This window comes from Ochotona curzoniae, unplaced genomic scaffold, assembly GCF_017591425.1.
Source record: "Ochotona curzoniae isolate NIBS_2020 unplaced genomic scaffold, NIBS_Ocur_1.0 contig_3819, whole genome shotgun sequence".
NCBI classification, from domain to species: Eukaryota; Metazoa; Chordata; class Mammalia; order Lagomorpha; family Ochotonidae; genus Ochotona; species Ochotona curzoniae.
In genome coordinates this window covers 48,925,355-48,946,164 of record NW_024466004.1, presented here as the reverse complement: position 1 = coordinate 48,946,164, position 20,810 = coordinate 48,925,355, and the positions used below count along the sequence as shown (strand labels likewise).

Genomic DNA, 20,810 nt, shown 5'->3' with positions numbered 1-20,810 from the left:
CTTCGGATTGGCACAGCTCCAGCCATTGAGGTCACTTTGGGAGTGAATCATGGGATGGAGGATCTTCCTCTCTGTCTCTTCTCTTCTCTTTATATGTATATCTGACTTTGCAATAAGAATGAATAAATCTTAAGAAAAAAATTCATTGAATTCAGTTTTTGAAGATGTTACCATCTTCCTGCCACCTGTCAGCTCTTTTTTTTTTTTTTTTAATTGTTGCTTACATTATATTATGTAGTACAGTTTTATAGGCGCTGGGGATCCCCCCCACCCCTCCCATACCCCTCCCCCCATGGTGGATTCCTCCACCTTGTTGCATAACCATAGTTCAAGTTCAGTTGAGACACCTGTCAGCTCTTATGTATTTTGATTATGAACCCTGCTGCCCTCTGTGTTCTCTGTCACCTTCCTTACTTTGGGGTCCCTGTGAGGAATGGCACTGTGTTATCTCTAGCTCGTGTGCCGGGTTCATAGAGGTTTTGTGACTGCTTGTGGAATGGCAGCCACTTGTGAGGATTGTTAAGAAAACCAGAACAGTCTTGTAATTATAGCAGCTGCTTTCTTGAGGATTTGTAATGATGTTGATTATATTGTGAACTGTAAAAAGTGGTGAGTTAACAGGATTATGCTGCATTTTGGTTTTGTCTATATTTTGTTTAAAAATCGATGAAGATATTTATAATTAAATTTGGGAAACATTGGCATAATCACCATATGTTCATATTTGATCACATTTTCTTAGTTTCAGAGCTGGTAACTTAGAATTTCAAACTCAGATCTGTTAGTCTGTAAGAAAGTATATTCCGTCTCATTCTATACAATACTAAATACCAAAGTTGAGTTTTAGTGCCTAATCACCCACACTCAGTTTAAATAATGTTAATTTTAATGATTCCACTATTTTTAGAGAGCTGTTAAGTGTGATCCAGTAAGTATGATCTATTGATAAGCATATTGGGGAAGTTGATCGATGGTTGTGAGGTAGGGTGAGATTGCTCTTTCATTAGGAATAGTAAATGCAGCATGATGCCCAAGGGCCTGTGAGTGATGTCAGATTAAGATTGATCATTCTCAATTGCTACGATGATTTTTTTCTCCCTATGTTTTACAGTATTTTTTTTTTTACTTCATAATGGCCATGTATCATTTTTAATTGTTTACCTCTTTTGCTTTGGGTTTCTCCGTTGATATTGCAAATGGAATGATAAAATTATCCATCCTTTTCTTTCTTCTGTGTTACTTCTACAATTTGATGGTGATGTTTCCTACAGTGACGTGATTATTTGCTCTTAAAAGTGCATTTGGATGCACATTATCTTAAAGACTCACGCAGCACAGCCAGACATGCTGGCTTTGAAAGCTGTGATCTTCCTCTTAAAGCTTCAGAGGGTGTGGCAAAATCAAAATGTCAAGTCTGTGGGTCCATTCAGTCTCTTGGGGGAGGAGATTCATGGCAGGCAGCTACAGTGTGTCCCCAGCGAGGAGCTGCATTGTCTGGCCTGGGAATGCCACAGCTGCTAATCGCGCTGCTGTTGTCCCGTGTCACTGCCATGTGTTCTGTGATTGAAGAACGGCTGCTGTGTTAGGTCTGCCACCAGAATCCCAGTGATGATTAAAAACTACTGACCTCTTTTCATGTGGTTTCATTAACATTTTTTCCCTGTCTATAAAGTTGAAGAATATTCTTGCTGAACCCAGTGCTAAATGAATCATTGTACAGAAATTATTTATTTACAAAAGAAATTTGTGAGAAGTGGTTCTTTTCCAGGCAGTCTTCTTAACTTATAATGTGCTTCTTTGCTTTTTCTGTTTTAATTTGAGCTGTCACTAAATTAATGATATTACATTTGTATTATCCTTGAGATATATCCCTTTAATGCAGTGCAGGCTAAGATGATTTTAAAATAAAACATCTCAGGTAACTTGAATTACACTTTATTTGCATTCTTTGGTTTGAAAGGTAATTAAAATGGAGACTTGAACCTTGGTTCTGCTGATTAATGTTCTACAGTTGACAGCAGCTCCCTACCCAAAGTCTGTATCTTTTTTTTTGTTTGTTTGTTTTATTCATCTTGGTGAATCAATTAGCGTAGAGCAGAAAATATAAATTCCTGGGGAGGATAAAATCAAACAAGGTTAATATTTAAAAATTAATAACTGATGTAACTTCATTGTTTTTTTCTTAACATGTGATATCACAGCTAATTCTTGTTTATTAAAAAAGAAGGTGATACAACATTTCACAGTGTAACAAAAGTACATCAAAACCATTGAAAGTTTTGTCTGAATTAGCAAAAAGTTCAAGTTGTAGAATGAATTTAGACATTTCAAGGTTAAGGTATAGGTCTTCTTGTTTAGTTGTCTGAAAAGCTATTTATAGTTCTTAACTATTTACAGGTGAGCTTCGGTAATTTTCACAATTTTTCATTTTGAGGTGTTAAATATTTTTTCCTGTAGAACCTATACCACTTTAATTTGCTTATTTTAATTTAAATTTTTTTAAATGTGACAGTCATTTTTAAACAATTCTGGATTATTTCAGATTTTTTTAGTCTGAATTGGAGCTTATTTTTAATATTTCTTAGCTCTGTGAAAGTTCTTACTTTCAAAAGCAGAGAGAGAACTCTTGTTCACTTAACCAAATCCCTGAGATGGCTGGTGGGCCCCCGGACTAGGGCTGAGGCTGAGAACCATGCACTCCATTCAAGTGTCTTGTATGGGAGAGTAGCAGGAACCCAGTTACTTGGGCCATCACTGCTGCTTCCCAGGGTCTTCATCGGCAGAAAGCCGAAGTCAGGAATTGGAGTTGGGCAATCAAACCCAGATTCTCTGAAGTGGGATGGCTTAAGCAGCAGAGTAAATGTCTGGCCCCAGGGGACATTTATTGTTTTTTTATTTTCTTAGCGTATATTTCAGGACAGTATATATTTTTTAATGTTTTGAATATTGCATTGATGTTCAAAGTATATTTGAACGGCCTGGCATGGTAGCCTAGTGACTAAAGTCCTCCCTTTGCACGCACTGGAATCCCATATGGGCACCAGTTGTAATTCCGACTGTTCCACTTCTCATCCAGCTTCCTGCCTGTGATCTGGAAGAGCAGTCAGGGATTCTGCTTCATTTAAAAAGAGAAAATCACACCATAACTATCTGAAAGATCATTTTTCCACCTGTTAGATTGGCAAAAATTTTCAACTTTGACAGCTCACTCTTTTGGTAAGGCTTTGGTGACCAATTTTCACACATTAATGCTCCTGAAAGAAGTGAGAACCATAGGAAATGAGGTTGTGGAGCAGCAGGTGGAAGCTGCAATGCCAACATCCAATATCAGAGTTCCAGTGACGTTGCTTTCCATCCACCCACTGCTGTTGCATCTGGGAAAGTAGCAGAGGATGTTCAAGCACCTGCCGTTGTGGTCACTTGAGCAGTGAAGCAACGGATGGAAGATCTTCCTCTCTCTTCCTTTCTGTATATCTAACTTTCCAATAAAATAAATAAATCTTTTTTTTTAAAGATTTATTTTTATTATTTTTTTTATTGGAAAGGTGGATATACAGAGAGGAGAGACAGAGAGGAAGATCTTCCGTCCGATGATTCACTCCCCAAGTGAGCGCAACGGGCCGATACTATGCCAATCCGAAGCCAGGAGCCTCTTCCGGGTCTCCCACGCGGGTGCAGGTTCCCAAAGCTTTGGGCCGTCCTCAACTGCTTTCCCAGGCCACAGGCAGGGAGCTGGAAGGGAAGCGGGGCTGCCGGGATTAGAACCAGCGCCCATATGGGATCCCGGGCGTGCAAGGTGAGGACCTTTAACCACTTGCGCCACCGCGCCGGGCCCAATAAATAAATCTTAAAATAAAAAGTTATCAGGTAGCTTCTCAGATACTAATGATACTCCAAGTTTTTTTTTTTTTTGTTTGTTTGTTTGTTTGTTTTTTCCAAAAGCAGATTTTACAGAGAGAAGAACCCGATTTTTCATTCCCTGGTTCACTCCTCAAATGGCCATGGCCAGAGCTGAGCTGATCTGAAGCTGGGAGCCAGGAGCTTTTTCCCAGTCTCCCATGTGGGTGCATGGTCCCAAGGACTTAGGATATCCTTTGATACTTTCACAGGCCTTAGCAGACAGTTGGATTGGAAGAGAAGCAGCCAGGACACAAACTGGCACCCATATGAGATGCCTGTACTAGCAGGCTGATTTCGGCCTGTTACACCAGGGTGCTGGCTCTACGATCCTCTATTTTTAACCTGTAGAATGGTGATGGGGAGACAAGATTGCAGAAAATGATTTTTCTTGTTTTATATTGAACTGCATATTTACAAATCTTCTTTGTATAATATATGACTTTGTTTCAAAATAGATTTTCAACACCCCCCTCATAATTGTGAAACCGAATTTATTAATTGGACTATGGCTAGCACATTATAGTTCCTATAACTGCTCACTATTCTCTTCAAATATACTTAAAAAATTTTTTAAGGTTTATTTAAATTGGAAAGGCAGATATACAGAGAGGAGATGCAGAAAGATCTTCCATCCGCTGGTTCACTCTCCAAGTGGCCACAACAGCCAGAACTGAGCCAATTTGAAGCCAGGAGGAGTCAGGATCATCTTTGGATCTCCCATGTGCGTGCAGGGTCCCGAGGTTTTGGGCCATCCTCGACTGCTTTCCTAGGCCGCAAGCAGGGAGCTGGATGGAAAGTGGGGCAGCCATGATTAGAACCGGCGCCGATATGGGATTCTGGCATGTGTACCACCCCAGGCTGTCTTTTTTTTTTTTTTTAAAAAAAAAAGATTTGCTTTATTTTACTTGAAAGAGTTATAAAGAGAGGGAGAGACAGATCTCCTGTGCACTGGTTCACTCCTCCAAATGACTGCGATAGCCTGAGCCGGGTCAGTCTGAAGCTGGGAACCAGGAATTCCTTCAGATCTCCCAGTTCTGAACAAGGGCCACATGGCCCTTGAGCCATCTTCTGCTGCTTTCTCAGGTTCGTTAACAAGGTTCGTTAAGTGGAGCAGCTGGGAGTGAAACTGGTTGGTGTCCATATGAGAGGTAAATGTCCTCAGTAGCTCTTAATAAATGACAAGGTCATGTTTCTCAATTTGTTATGTACACAGGTATTTGAAAAAAAAATCATGGAAATGGTATTTTAAAATACAGGGTTTTTTTTTTTTCTGCTTACATTGGCACATTTATTGAACTCCATACTGTTTTTTTTTTTATGATGTGCAAACTCTTTTCTACAATATCTGTCCTGTTTTTTCAAACCCGTATTATGCTTCATGAAAATAATTTGAAACTTTCTCTTTTGTTTTTCTGTTCCCTGGAATATGCATTTTTGGCATTCCCGTGTTGAGGAACATCCTTTGTTAGGGCCTTGGGTTTTCATAAAACTACTGTTTAGCAACATACTTCTTCCTCACATGATAGTTTGAAGGTTTGCTGCCTCACCTGGGGTTAATTTTAATAACTTTGTTTTTCTGGAAAATGTTGAGATTGCACCTCTTATGTTTTAAAATGTGTTATATGTGAGTTGGAAAAGGTAATCTCTCGGTTGTTTATAATTTAGGGGCCGACATTGTGCTGCAGCAAGTAAAGCCACTGCCTGCCTGACACTGGCATGCCGTGTGAGATCTGGTTAGCGTCTCTGCTACTCCACTTAGGATGTCCTTGGGAAAGCAGAAGAGGATGGCCCAATGCTTGGGCCTGCTGCCCACCTCAAAGTCAAACTGGAGCTCTGTCTCCTAGCGTGGGGCCAGTAGGAGAGTGAACCAGCGGATGCAAAAATCTGTTTCTCTGCCTTTGTCTTTAATTATACCTTTCAAATTGACAAATACATCTTTTAAAAAGTAAAATGCTTTAACTGGGTTAGTGGTTTCTCATTTCTGAGGTGTTGTGCTAACTTTTCACCCTTGCCTAGGGCTAGCTAGTGGATTTATTTATCCCCCAAGTAAAAATTAGCTTTCAGTTTGTTAGTTGTCTTCATACTTAGTTTTAACAGCCTTTTTCTAAATTTGAGTTGGCTACTTAATTTGCTTTTATGTTTAATTAATTTGAATATTTAAGGCTAAAATAGCTTAGATTCTGATATTGTGTTTATTCTCTGGGAAGTCTGCAGCTGGACTTTAATTTCTCTTCAATATAATTTTTGACATGTGAAAACCTCTAGTGGGGCAGGAGCTGAGACTGTGGCTAACACACCTCTATTCTGCATTATAGTGCCTGTATTCAGTTGCTGACTGGAGCTTCTGACTCAGCAGATTTCCCTTGGGGGCAGCAGTGATGGCTAAAGCAACTGGGTCTCTGTCATCCACGTGGGAAGCCTGAGTCACCTTTCCTTTCCTGGCTTCAGCCTTGGCCTATATATACCTGTTGCAAATAAGTAAGCAAAAGTTAAAAGTCTGTGAAACTTAAACCTTGTGATCAAGAATTTCAAATTATATTTTGAAAAGCTACTTACAAACTTCCCTTTCACTCACTGTCATATTAATTACAGAAGAAGAAAATACATCCTCAAAATAAGGGTACAGGTAGTGTGAGAGACCACTGTTATTGACTTAAATAAATGGTCATGTTCAGAATTTGTAGTTTTATGTAATTTTTGAAGCTTTCTGAGAGGGATCTTTCATAATAAATTACAAGGAGTTCTTAAAAACATAAAAAATGCACATGATGAAAAAACTGATTCAAAAAATGCTTGTACCAATGTAAGCAGGAAAAAAACCCTTTTTTTTTTAATACTTTTTCTGTGAATTTTTTCAAATACCTAATACGTAAATACATAAGAAATCAAGAAATATAAGTCTTGTCATTTACTAAGAGCTACTGAGGACATCCACCTTTGGTGAAACCTAAATTCACATAAAACCACAGTTAAAATCTGGGGATTCTGCTTGCTGTGGTTGATTGATATTCTGGACTATAGTCATATGTGTACATAAATAAGTGAGTTTGTTAAGATCATAAATATTTTAGGCCCAGCGCGGTGGCATAGTGGCTGGGGTCCTAGTCTTACATACATCAGGATCCCATATGGCTGCTAGTTCTAATCCTGGCAGTCCCACTTTCCATCCAACTCCCTGCTTGTGGCCTGGGAAAGCAGTCGAGGATGGCCCAAAACCTTGGGACCCTGCACCCACGTGGGAGACCCAGAGGAAACCCTGGCTTCTGGCTTCAGATTGGCTCAGCTCTGGCCATTGTGGTCACTTGGGGAGTGAAATCAGCGGATGGAAGATCTTCCTCTCTGTCTCTCCTCTCTGTATATCTGACTTTCCGATAAAAAAAAAACTTTTAAGAAAAAAAAAGATCATAGAAGCTTAGCAGGTAAATCTGTTGCTTGCAAATCTAGCATTCCAGGTGGGTGCTGGTTTGAGACCCAGATGCTCCATTCCAACCCAGCTTCCTGCTCATGGTCTGGAAAAACAGCAGAAGATGGCTCAAGAACTTGCACCACTTGGGACTCTGAGATGAAGCTCCTGGCTGTTGTAGCCATCTGTGGAGTGACCAGCAGATGGAAGATCTTTCCCATTCCCCCATGTCTCTTCCTCTTTCTTTCTAATTCTGACTTTCAAATAAATCTTTTCTTAAAAAAAAATCAGAGATTCAGCTTAGTAGCTTCTTACAAAGTTTTCTTCGTAGAGAAGAATTTTTTCTCTTGTCAGTGTCTTTTCTTCATTAAGGAGTATCATAAAGGAAGGGGTGAGGGGAAAAACACAGGGAAAAGGAATTAAAGCTAGGTTAAGCCTGTAAATGAGACTAGACTGCTTATTTTTTGTTACAAAAATACTTTAAACGTAGCAGAGAACAGAAGCAGGAATTTGGACTCTTGCTTGAGAGAATATATCTTTCCTAAAACATTGGAGCTGGAATGACATTTTTAAAATTTAGACATTTTCAGAGTAGGGCATGTAACCCATTGTGCCTTGCCATTTGAAAGTCATTTTATTGAGAATATGAGGCCTGCAATGACTATTGCTCGTGAAATTCTATTACCTTTGTATTACAGAGAATACAAGCCAGCATTCTGAAGGCATTTAACAACCCAACTACCAAAACTGCAGATGATGAAACGAGAAAAAAGGTCAAAGGTATGTTAACTGTGGAACTTCAAGCTTTTTACTAGAAGAAAATATTAAGTTCCTTTTCAGGAGGAAAAAAAAAAGAACTGAGCACTATTTGGATAAGTTCTCTGTGGAAATAGCCTTAGGAGTACTTAACTCTCCTGCCTACGAAATACTTTAGTGGACCATAGAAGAAAATGTTAGGAAGTATCTATGTGAGTTTTAAATAATGAATGCAATGCAGAATGACCTTCGTTGTTTCATGTCCTTGTGTGAGATCTTCTAAGCAAGACTTGATAGGTTGTTGAAATTAACATTCTTACATGTATCATTGTGGAGCTAACAGATGTTTGACTGTGAGTTCACAGAAATTATCTAGTTTTAATTAGAAAAAAATTGCGTAATTGGTCCAAATATTCCTTCAAAGAAATTGTTTATTAAGGAGAGTGTAGCTTACTCATATTTTTTGCTGTTCTTCAGTCAGAATATGAGGTCAAAACAATTGGTAATGCTAATCGTTAATATTGATCAGTATTGCTATTTGGTTTCATATCCTCTGGTATTATCAAATTACCTTACCCTAATGTATATATTGATTGGACATATTAACTATTAAAGTCATCATTGTTAGAAGATTTATCATATTTTATCATTTTTCTTTCATCTGTTTTAGTTTTGTGATTGACATAGCATTCATAATTTATAAACAAATATACTTATATTGTTGTACCATCTAAAATTGTATTATATGTAAGGATTTAAGATACAAAAATTGATTAAATATACTCTGCTTTGTGTTGAGATAGCGCCATCTACTGCATGTTGGGACTGAAAGCCCACTTTTTCCCTGTTTTTTTTTCCCCATTTTCTAACCTCTTTTTAATCCCTTGTACAATTGTTCTTAATGTAGAATCCTAATTAGTGTATTTAAATAATTTTAATAATTAATATACCTTAAAACAGATATATGCTAATGTAAGTTTTTTTTGTCATTCAGTGCTTCAAGTGATGTTTAAGCAATTTTAAATATTTATATTAAAGTTAACAATGGAGGCCCTGTAAGGATAGAAAGGAAGTCTAAAAGGGGTGAAATATGTTAGTGTACTTCTCCCCCATGGCTAATTTCAGAATTTTTCAAATTTCTGTTATTAAATGTGGAATAGGATGTCTTCCTTACTTGGATAACTTTCCAGTAAAAATTAGTTTGTTATACTGTTGGATGGATGGTTGGTATTTTATTTGCATTAAAAGTATGATTTTTACAGCGTATGGAAAAGAAGGTGTGAAAATGAACTTCATCGATCGGATCTTTATTGGTGAACTAACTAGCACAGTCATGTGTGAAGAATGTGCGCATGTAGGTACTGGGGGTTCACTTCAACATGGAGTACATTCCTGTCACATCATTTTCTTTCACATGAAATTATTAGAAGTCATTTTAAACATTTACAACAGATAGCTGCATAATAATTCTTGAAAATTAACGCATTGTAGCCTGCATTCCTAGGAAGTGAATATAATTTATTATTGCTACCCAAGCAAATGTATTTGTGTGTGTCATTTTATTTGTCATCTTGACATACCTGTGAGATATTTTATTTTATGATTTTATTTTATATTAGCTTCCTCTTTGAAATGAAGTGGGAGAAAAACTTTTGGGAAGAGAATGACTGTGTTCAGTACACAAGGCCCTAAATGCAGTCCCAATAGAAATAATTTAGGTACTACTGTGCTTGGCGATTCTGTCACATTTGACTTAAATTTATGTAAGTTATTAAAGGTGTGGGAGGGGGCTTTAGTGATTAGTTTCACTTTAACATCTTTAACTTGAAGTGTGTGTAAATTTTCATAGATTCCTTACTTGGTAAGGAATATTTCTGAAAGTGTTTGGTTTAAAGTATCCTAGATTTAAATTTCTTCCAGATTTTCATAATGAAGAAATAAATCTTCATATCTGTTTTTCTGTTTTAGATTAAATAGCCTTTTTCCCCCTCTCTAGTCTTATAAAGCTATAAATATAAATTTTTCCCTTCTGACTTGTCACATTAAGACATAGAATGTCTCAACATGACTACTTAAATTTTCAAGATATTCAACATAGTTCATTTTTTTCTATTGTAAAGTGGGATATGCCATTTAGAATAGAATTATCTATGAAACACAGTATCTCAGATGTATTTCATGGCTTTTTCTTGGCATATAGTTTTTTTAACTTAAAATTTTAAGTTGCTTGGAAAGTTTGCTTCCTTTGGTATTTTATGAAATTATAAATGTGTATTAGAATTCTAACTGAAATTCTCAATCTATTTTTTTAAGATTTCTACCATGAAAGATCCTTTCATTGATATTTCACTTCCTATAATAGAAGAAAGGGTAAGAGAAGAAAACCAAATAGTTAAACCTTTTGTGAAGAGCATTTATTCTTTCATTTATAATATTTAGATATTTTTTGGACTGTTATCAAATATCTGGGTCTGGTTTTTTTGTTGTTGTTGTTTTTACATTGAATTCGGTTCATACAGTATTTGACATTGCAGTTTTTGTATAAGTGCATAACATATGGCATAGTTCTAATTCTCTAGGAATTTAAATCCTTTTGTTTTATGAGGGGGAACTGTGAAAAGGTTCACAAAAGAATTAAATTCAAAGCCGAGCTTATTTTGGGTGTCTTGAGAAGCTGCTGTGTGATGCTCAGGAAGCCTGGATGCCCTGCTGCCCTGCTTCACCACTCCCAGCCTAGCTTGTTAAGGCACAACCGGCTCCCCACATGGGAGAGTTAGACCGAGTTCTAGGCTCCTGGCTCCAGCTTGGCCCAGCCCTGGCTTTTGCAGTCATTTTGGGAATGAGCCAGAGGAGTAAAAATCTCTCCATCCGTTTTTTTTTCTTTCAAATAAAATTAAATTAATTAAAAAAAAATTTTGGAAATCTTGTATGATATCTTTCATAATTCATATGTTGAACTTTTTGAAGATGTTTTACATTATGAGGATTAATACTAACAAAATTATATCTCAAATGTGTTGAAAATTTTGAATGATGATGTCCAGGATTTATTTACTAAATGAATTTTTTGCTGTCTATATGGCATCTACATAGGTTTCAAAACCTGTGCTTGTGGGAAGAATGAGTAGATACAGAAGTTCCCAGGACAGAGATAATGATCGGTGCAGTGACCCGGTTACGTTGGAGAACACTCAGCAATCCAGACCTACCAAGAAGCAATCTGCTTGCAAAGATAAGGTAAAACTCGGAGCATTTGTGAGTAAATATTTTAATGAACATACTTGTACCATTTTTTGCAATGAAATTATCAATTCGTGTTTAATCATGCTGTAGCTATATTTGTCCTATGTTTCTACATTTTTTTCTTCATCCAAGATTACTTTGAAATAGAGTTCAAATATGTACTTTAAGGCACATTTCCGGAAAAAAAAAAAAAAAACAATATAACGATTGTACAATTGGCATATCTAAGAAATGAGTTAAAAAAAAGTGAGTAGTTTCTTAATGTCAACAAGTATCCAACAATTACTTAAATTTTTGCAATTGCCTTTTAAATGCTAATCTCTTTTTTTTTTTTAAACTTAAGATTTATTTCATTTTATTTGAAAGTCAGAGTCGCAGAAAGAGGGAGGTAGAGAGATCTTCCAACAGCTGGTTCACTCCCCAAATGGTCACAGCCACCAAAGCCAGGCCAAGGTGAAGCCAGGAGCCTGGTGCTCCATCCAGGTTGCCCAAGTGCGTGCAGGGACCCACGCACTTGGAAGGTCTTCTCTGCTTTCTCAGGTGTGTTAGCAGGAAGCTGTATTGGTAGTGGAGCAGCAGGAGCTTGAGACATGTGCCCATATGGGATGCTGGCTTTGCAGGAACGGCTTAACTTGCTGTGCCACAATGCTGGCCCCTGTTTTTGGTCTTTAAAATTTGTTTGACTTGAGGATATAGAAAAGTTCTGCTGGCTACCATGGTTCTAAAATCTCTTTTCACTGTACAGATTGCTTCTCCCTCATTTTTTCTCCCTTAATTTATTTTCTGAAGAAATCATTCTTTTCTTTCATGGGCAGAAAAGAGAGGGAGAAAGGCAGAGTGAGGAAGGAACAGAAGGCACCCATGTGCTAGTTTACTACCCCAAATGCTTGCAGTCGCTAGGGCTGGGCCAAGCCAAAGGCAGAAGATGGAGCTGGGTCTCCCACATGGGAGTAGGGTGCAAGCACTTAGCCCATCCTCCTCTGCTTTCCCAAGCCCATTGGTAGGGAATTGGATCAAAAGTGGAACAGCTGAGACTTGAATTGGTGCCATTATGGGACGCTGGGTTGTAAGCGGCACCTTTATGTGCTATGCCACGTTGCCCTCATTAAAATTTTATGAAGCTCAGGCTCAGCGTGGTGGCCCAGCTGCTAAAGTCTTTGCCTTAAACATTGCTGGGATCCCATATGGGCGCCAGTTCTAATCCAGGCAGCTCCACTTCCCATCCAGCTCCCTTTCCCTCAGAAAGCAGTCCAGGATGGCCCAAAGCCTTGGGACCCTGCACCAGCATGGGAGACCTGGAAAAAGTTCCTGGATCCTGGCTTTGGATCGGCACAGCACTGGCCATTGCGGTCACTTGGGGAGTGAATCATCGGATGGAAGATCTTCCTCTTTGTCTCTCCTCCTCTCTGTATATATGACTTTGCAATAAAAATAAATCTTTAAAACAAATATATGAAGCTTATTATGAGCAATAATAAAAAAGCATCAGGTAAAAACAAGAAAACTAAGATAGTAATGTGAATACAAATGGAGAGAACTAGCATTGGTAAAAAAGGCAGACCTGACTTTACTCAGAGCTTTTAAACAGTCAAGAAATTGTGAAAGGAAGCAGTGAGTAGATTTATTTGAAAATTGCAGGAGGAAAAAAAATTACCATAATGTTATAAGAGAAAAAAAGAAAAGGTAGAAATGCAATGTAGCCTCCTGGCTGTTCTCTTGCTCAGCTATTTGCCCACTACCACTTGCTGCTCCATATTACAATCAGCAGTATTTCTGAAACAGAACTTTCCTTCTCAAACGTGTTCTCTGTTTCATGGCTAGACTTCCATACTTCCTGTGCTCTCTCATCTTGCTGTACCTTCTAAGAACAGTCTTCCTTTCTCTGATCCCTTTAGCTCTGGATTAGTTCTCTTGCCCTGGATTTGTATAGTACCATCACCTCAGTTGTCTTAATAACACATGAACCCAAAGCTTGAGTTCTTAACTATGTTATAATCACTGGCTTCAGTTCTTTTCCTCAGTTATGGTGAGTCACGTGATAGATTGAGTAGCCTGACTGGGATCATACAGCTAGCAGAGACTGACATTAACAGGCCAGACAAGGGCCCTGTGCTTCACCGTGTGCCCTGCCTCCCACAGACACTGCCTCCTTCCCATACTTCCTCCTATTGAGTTGGAATGTAAACTCTGAGGACCTGAGCTTGTCCTCCTCACTGCCTGCCTCAGTGCATGCGCCAGGATGATGTTTGCAGGGAGCCTGTGCCATCATTTCCTCAATGGATGTAATTAATAGTAGTGAACACATATACTGCTTATTGTGGACTGGCCAGTGTGCCCTAGGCTTTTGTGTCTGTTATCTGTTCCACCACCAAGACAACACATTATGATTGACACTTCTGTTTGAAGGTGAGAAAACTGTATTGATGAGATGTCCAGTAGTTTTCCCAACATTGTTCAGCTAGTAAGTTGCATAGAGTGAATGCAGGAGTTCTGGTACCAGATTCATGCTTGTTAACCTCTGTCCTGTGTCACCTCTTACAGTAAAGCTTTTCTCTGTAGTTTTTCTCTATAGTTTTTCACTATCCTTTGAAAATAGAGAATAAGTTTTGGTCCTAATTTACACTATAGACTTAAAAAGAATGAGTTTATTGAATTATATTTATGACATGTCCACAAGATAGAAAATATAGTTAGAAGTGAATACTTTTTGTGTTTAAGATTTATTTATTAGAAAAGTGAAGTTAGAGCTGCACTCCCCCAATGGTTGCAAGAGCCAGTGCTGTGCCAGACCGAATCCAAGAGCCAGGAGCTTCATCCATGTCTCCCACGTGGGTGCAGGGGCACAAGTGTGTGGGCCATCAGCTGCTGCTGTCCCTGTTGTATAAGCTGAATTGGAAATGGAGCACGCAGGACTCAACTGAAGCCCATATAGAATGCTAACATTGTAGGTGGCAGCTTAACTTGCTATATCTCAGTACCGGCTCCAGAAGTGGATACTTTCGTATGTCAAAGAGTGGAAGCATGAAGGAGGTACATGGAACATAAACAGCAGCACCTATTTATTCTCAAGTGCTACTTGAGACTTTTTAAGTTAACAATTCTAAATTAATTTCAAATACTTTTTTAAAATTAACAAATCCTCTTAGGTGATTCTGATGCTCACCTGGGTTTAGGAAATATTGGATTGGAAATGATGATGAGTTAGATTAATTAGTTATATGATTTTTGGAAGTTCTTATGGGTCTGTATTTTCCCACTGATCATTAATATTATATATGTAATGGGAAAGATTTTTTAAAGCATAATATATGAGTTCAGCATTGTGCAGCACATTGGATGGTACCATAAAGGGCATTATTTATCATGTGCCTTCCAGTAGGCCAAGGATCTGTGATGGAATAAATATCTGATTTTCACTCACAGAGTTTAGAAATCGTTGGTAAACATAGGGGCTAGTGTGATTTTTTTTCCTTGTTTTGAACTTGGGTTTATCTCTGTAATGTAAAGTTAACACTACTTGTTTTGGTTTAAAAAAAAAAAACACCAAATTGGGCAACCTGAAGACTAGATGCAGGGCCTGGTACAATGGCTAAGTTGATTAATTCTCTTGTAAGCACTGGGATCCCATAGGGCACCAGTTCATATCCCAGCTGCTCCACTTCTGATCTAGCTCCCTGCTTATGGCCTGTGAAAGCAGTAAAGGATGGCCCAAAGCTTTGGAACCCTGTACCCACGTGGGAAACCCAAAAGAGGCTCCTGGCTTCAGCCTGGCCCAACCCTGGCTGATGTGGTCATTTGGGGAGTGAAGTTGTGTTATGGATGGAAGATCTTTTTATGTTTCTCCCTCCACTCCAAAACTCTGCCTTTCAAATAAGTAAATGTTGAAAAAAAAAATCAGCAGGTAGGAAAAATGAGACTTATTGGTATTTATTTTCAATAAGATCATAAGATTCTTTTCTTTGAAAACACTGTCAACTTACAGAATCAACTAATTCATGACAGAAAACATCTAAGACTGTCATCTCAAGAAGAAAAAATGGCTGTCATAAACCAGAAGAACTCAAACTTGAACACCAAGGGGGTGTCTGCAGCGAATAGTGAGTCGACGCTGGCCGAAAGCCCCACCGAGGGCAGTGAAAAAGAGGCCAGCCTTTCCGAGAGCAGTGTGGGGGCCGACAGCGAGGCCTCTGAGTCTGAAAGCGCTTCCAGTCCGGCGCGGCGGTGTGGATCCAGCAGGAGACCCTGTGTGCACCAAGAGGTGCGCTGTCCTGGACCATCAGCAAGCGAACTGCCACCGCCTAAGGAGCTGGACAGTGATGATGAGCGAATTGCCAAGGCTGTTTCTGAACTTCGTCTGAGCAGCCCTGACATTGGAGATGGAGATTTTGACAGAGCAAAGGAGCTGCTTAGTGTGCCACTCAGTGTACCAGATAACTTGGGTTGTCAAGAGGAGAAGCACTTGCGGTCTCACAGCCTCCATGATGCTTTTCAGACCCTTTCTCAGAGCTACGTGACTACTTCTAAAGAGTGTTCAGTGCAGTCCTGTCTCTACCAGTTTACATCCATGGAGTTACTGATGGGAAATAATAAGCTTCTATGTGAGAACTGTACGGAAAGGAAGCAGTTGTACCCAAAGGAAATCAGTTGTGCGGGTAAATACTTAGCTTAATTTTATTTTTCATGTGGATGCAGTGTCTGATATTCAGTAACCCTTCACAGATGCTGGGAAAAATAGCCTGAGAACTCTGTCTCCATGCTCAAACTGCTCAGACACCAGGATTGTCTTCTTTGTATCTTGCACCAGTGCTTTGGACTCTAGGCAGAGTAGATTTTCAGTAGCTTTTTGTTGGAATAAATTCAAGAAAAGGAGGCACATATCTTTTTTATACAGTGATGAGGAGAGACAGAGAGGAAGATCTGTCTGCTGATTCACTCCCCAAGTGGCTGCAACGGCCGGTTTTGAGCCAATCTGAAGCCAGGAGCCAGGAATGTCTTTCCAGGTCTCCCACATGGCTGCAGGGTCCTAAGGCTCTGGGCCATCCTCAACTGCTTTCCCAGGCCACAAGCAGGGAGCTGGATGGGAAACAGGGCTGCCAGGATTAGAACCGGCGACCATATGGGATTCTGGCATGTGCAAGGTAAAGACTTTAACCACTACACTATCGCACCGGGCCCAGGAGGCACACATCTTTTCTTCAAAATTTGCAGTGCTCTTCTTTGAGAAGACCAGCCATTTGAAATGTTAATGAAAAAATTTTTCCTAAAGCTAATTTTTTTCACCAGTAAGGCTAATGATGAGATTAATAAGATTTGCAGAGCTAGTCAAAGTATCATCCACCCAAAATCACACATAGATTTGAAGATTTTACTTAAGAGATTGGCAGTATAATGATTGGTGAGTTGACCAGAGAAAAGAGGAAATTGTTGAGTAAGGAAAGTATCTCTAGCCTTTAATTAAATGGTAAGAATTTCTAATTCTTAGTGACTAGTTGTTTTAAAATGTAGGCTTTATTTTGATTTATATGATGGAAACAGTAGCTCAGGAAGTTATTAGCTTTAGAAATACAGCTTCTTACAATTTCTAGGAAGCAGTGGCACAACGTGGCATCCTGGGGTGGGGAGGAGCATCAGGGTCAAGCAGGAAGTCGGGAGGGAGAGGCCATAAGAGGAAGCGCAGGAGCCTTCAGAGGGAAAGAACAGGCAAGGCAGGCTGAATGGCCTAAGAGGGTCTGGTGTGAAAATTTCTAGTGGTCTCAAGGGAATAGGGACTCTCTCTGGTTAGCTGGTACTTGGCCCTAGCTGGGTAGAGAGCGGTCCACAATGTAAGAGCCCAATAAAGATTATTGGGGTACGGGCTCTGGACTGGTTGATTTGCATGTGATAATTTTAAGTTGTCTGCCTTCTCTAGGAATTAACTATCCCTGAGAGGGGCTGTCCTTCCAGTGTCATTGAGTCCCTTGATATCAAAGCGTCAGCGTAAGGAAATGCTTAATTCAGTAGTAATTTAAGAATTAGCTACCCAGGGAAAGGAAGAAATGCCAACTTCCATTATGTAAGGTTAAATGTTCAATTTGCCACCCAATTCCTGTAAGTCATTTCCAACAAATGCTTATTGAAATTCCCCTTGGTATTCCCTCTTCCCTGCAACAAGTAAAAAATGCAAGTTTTTCAACTACAGATGCTCTTCTGGGGTTGTGTTTGGTTGGAGGATATTGACCTAGGTTACTACTAGTCTGTTTTCCAGCTTCCAAAATTTTGTTACAAATTTCACTTCCCTTATCCTTATTCTTTATCCTTATATACATGTGTCTTAAAAAAAAATTAAAAACTTTTTTTCATTCAAGTAGGGTTTTGGAAAGGAGTAAAGGAAGTAGAGGAGGAGAAAAAGTTTCTTTAACATTAAAAAGAAGTGGTATGCGGCTTTATGTAAATATTTACTATAGTCTATATTAGATGATATGTAAATAAAGTATTGTATTTTTGCAGAACAGAAAACACAAGGGGTTTATACGAATGCCAGGAAGCAACTGCTCATTTCCGCCGTTCCACCTATCCTAATTCTCCATCTGAAAAGATTCTACCAGGTAAAGTTCTTTTAACAGAACTGTAATCAATTTGGCCAGGTGTTTTGCAGAACCCAAAGACTTGCAGAGTGCTTTCCATGTACAGTAAATGACTGAATTTTAAATTTTGTCATGTGGGATTTACTGCTATCCTATGCATAATAGTGTACGAGATTTTTTCCGAAGTTGTTTAATTCATAATGTTTACAGACTTAAGTGGTAGAAACCTAGGCGCTGTCTCTGTATTTCTGTGGATTACTTAGAGAAAACAAGCTTATTAAGAACACTTGGAAGCAGCAAAGTAGTAAAGCACACACAGCTTCCTGAGCTCTCCTGTCCCACTGAAAGGGTGCGGGGACTGCGCAGAGGGCCACGACTAAATCTACCAAGGGCTCCGAGGCAGGCCACAGCCTTGTAGGATTCTACAGTGGAACACTTTAAATGAGAAACTTTTTAAGAATTTATTTTTATTGGAAAGGTAAATTTACAGAGAAGGAAAGAGAGATAAAGATCTTCCGGCCACTGGTTCACTACCTAAATGGCTGCAACAGCCTAAGCTAAGCTGACCCAAAGCCAGGAGAAGCTTCTTCCAAGTCTCCCACACAGGTGCAGGGTCTCAGGGCATTTCAGGTCATTCTCCATTGCTTTCCCGGACCACAAGCAAGGAACTAGATCAAAGATGGAGTAGCCAGGACGTGAACCGTTACCCATATGGGATACTAGTGCTTGTAGTGGGAAGGTTAGCTAGTTGAGCCACATTGGCAGCCCCAATCTAAATGTTTTTAAGGTGTCAGTTTTTTATTCATTTAAAGTTTTAATAAAGGGCATTGTCTCATCAGATTATCTTTGCCCTTTTAAAAAATGACTTTTATATTTGAAAACATGAGTAAGTGAAAATACTAAAATAGTTTTAAAAGTTACTTTTTGATGCATGTTTGAAAATAAAACTACATAATAATTGAAACAATTTAGTTGCAGTTGTCAATAAAACATGGATAAATGTTAAAGCTATTAGGTTAATTTCTTAAGGGCAAAAATACTGATTGGAGAGGCTATATTAACATGAAAAGACCTCAGACATTGCTAGTGTCAGATGCTTAATTTCATCAGGGTCACTTGAGGAGGGGAAAAAAACCAAAGGAATTAAATACAGAATAAATAATTATTCTTGGGCTGTGTTCTTGTAATTGTTTGCCATGGATCATATTTAGCTTTTCAAAGAATCATGTGGGAAAAAATGACTATATTTCTTGCCAGAAAATGAACAAGATTTTTTAACAAGATTTTTTTCTTTTAAGATGACTAGTAAAAAGAAATGCAACTACTTTATAGTAACATTGTGGAGAGTAGTATGCAAATAAAAGTCCAGTTGTTAGACACGTGAAAGTCCTCCAAGAAGTGTTGCATCTACTAGTTTTTGGGTACTCAATTTAGCAAGTCAGATTTAACTCATTCCAACAAAGTTCATTTCTATTTATGGGTTTCCTACCCACTACTTTTCATAGTCTGTCAGCTAGTGTTTCATTGCCATTATGTAATGCACTGCATACATGTCTCAGTGTCTCTTTTGCAAATTAAAAATAGAAAAAGAGAGCTTATTTAAGAATACCTCATTTATGGGAGAGCTTTTAGTTTTCATTTGCATTTACTTTCATTGATACAATGTTTTGAATTTCTAGGGTTTTTTCTTTTTGATGAGTGGATATTATTAAATTTTTGAAATGAAGAGAATCTCATGGATCTGTTACAGTAGCCTAATGCTCAGTAGCTAAATCCTCACCTTGCATGTGCTGGTATCCCATATTGGTCCAGGTTTGTGGCCCAGCTGCTCCACTTCCTATCCAGCTCCCTGCTGGGACCTGAGAAAGCATGGAGCATGGCTCAAAGCCAGGGGACCCTGTACCCACCCATGTGTATGATCTGGAAGAAGTTCCTGGCTCCTGGCTTCTGATTGGCTCTGCTCTGGCCATTGTGGCTAGTTAAGGGAGTAAACCAGCTGGTGGAAGATCTTTCTCTTTGTATCTTCTCTCTAGATCTGCCTTTCCAATAAAATTTTTTAAAAATTAGTAAAAAGAAAGAATCTTTTTCCCCAGGTTCGGGAAGCAAAAAGGAGATTGGAGATAGTCGTCTCATCCACTTTCCCCCATTCCTCAATTCTTCCGGGCCTGATCAAAGGTTCACATGGACATGCATCCTTTTTAACTATGTAAACAGCATCAAAAATAAAATGTATTTATTATTAAATGAAAAAAAAATTGAAACCCATTATACCTTTCTTCTGCCTTGCTTTGATAAAGTTGCCAAGAATTTAGCTAAGGATAACAAGGCATTAAGTTAGGCTGGAACACCAGGCTGTTAACTCCAGATGTATTTTCATAATGGCTTATAGTTCAGATTTTGTCATATTGAATTAATTTTTCTATAAATGTTGAAAAGCTACGATGAAAATAATTATTTCCCTTATTGTTCATCATAAAAAAAAAATCCATGTATATAATCTTTGCAGTAACAGTTTATGAGACCTAATTTACTTTAGTTGTATCGATTTTAAGGTGTTATCATTTTTATATCTGAAAAACTTGCAGAATTTCTGCTCTGGTTTTAATTAATAGATGTGATGCTTTAGATCTGACTTTATAACATTATAAATTTTTTATCTTTTTTTAAGGCTGGCTTGAGTCTTCGCAAAGTTAACAGACACGTGGATTTTCCCCTTGTGCTTGATTTAGCACCATTCTGTTCTGCTACTTGTAAGGTACAGTATATTGATTTTTGATTGCCTTGCAAAGAATACTTAAATGTATCCTATATGCTATTAGCTTTTGTTGCATTAAATAATCTTTTCTTCTGAAAGAAAATTGCAATTGTTTCAGTAGTGAAGTTAAGTCAGTAACGTGGAAGACTTTACATTAAATAGGGTGCTTGCCCTTTGAGGGACCAAATAA

The 20,810-nt window shown here is 38.6% G+C and overlaps 1 protein-coding gene across 1 annotated transcript in view; it reads left to right on the top strand.

Annotated features, from left to right (window-relative positions):
* USP45 (ubiquitin specific peptidase 45) overlaps window positions 1-20,810 on the top strand; it is a 74,322-nt gene that overhangs the window by 46,118 nt on the left and 7,394 nt on the right. The window contains exons 10-16 of the mRNA XM_040983807.1: window positions 8,002-8,083; window positions 9,322-9,413; window positions 10,373-10,429; window positions 11,153-11,296; window positions 15,285-15,954; window positions 17,789-17,886; window positions 20,534-20,620. Of these exons, the coding sequence (XP_040839741.1) occupies window positions 8,002-8,083; window positions 9,322-9,413; window positions 10,373-10,429; window positions 11,153-11,296; window positions 15,285-15,954; window positions 17,789-17,886; window positions 20,534-20,620 (1,230 nt within the window). The remainder of the gene's footprint in view (window positions 1-8,001; window positions 8,084-9,321; window positions 9,414-10,372; window positions 10,430-11,152; window positions 11,297-15,284; window positions 15,955-17,788; window positions 17,887-20,533; window positions 20,621-20,810) is intronic.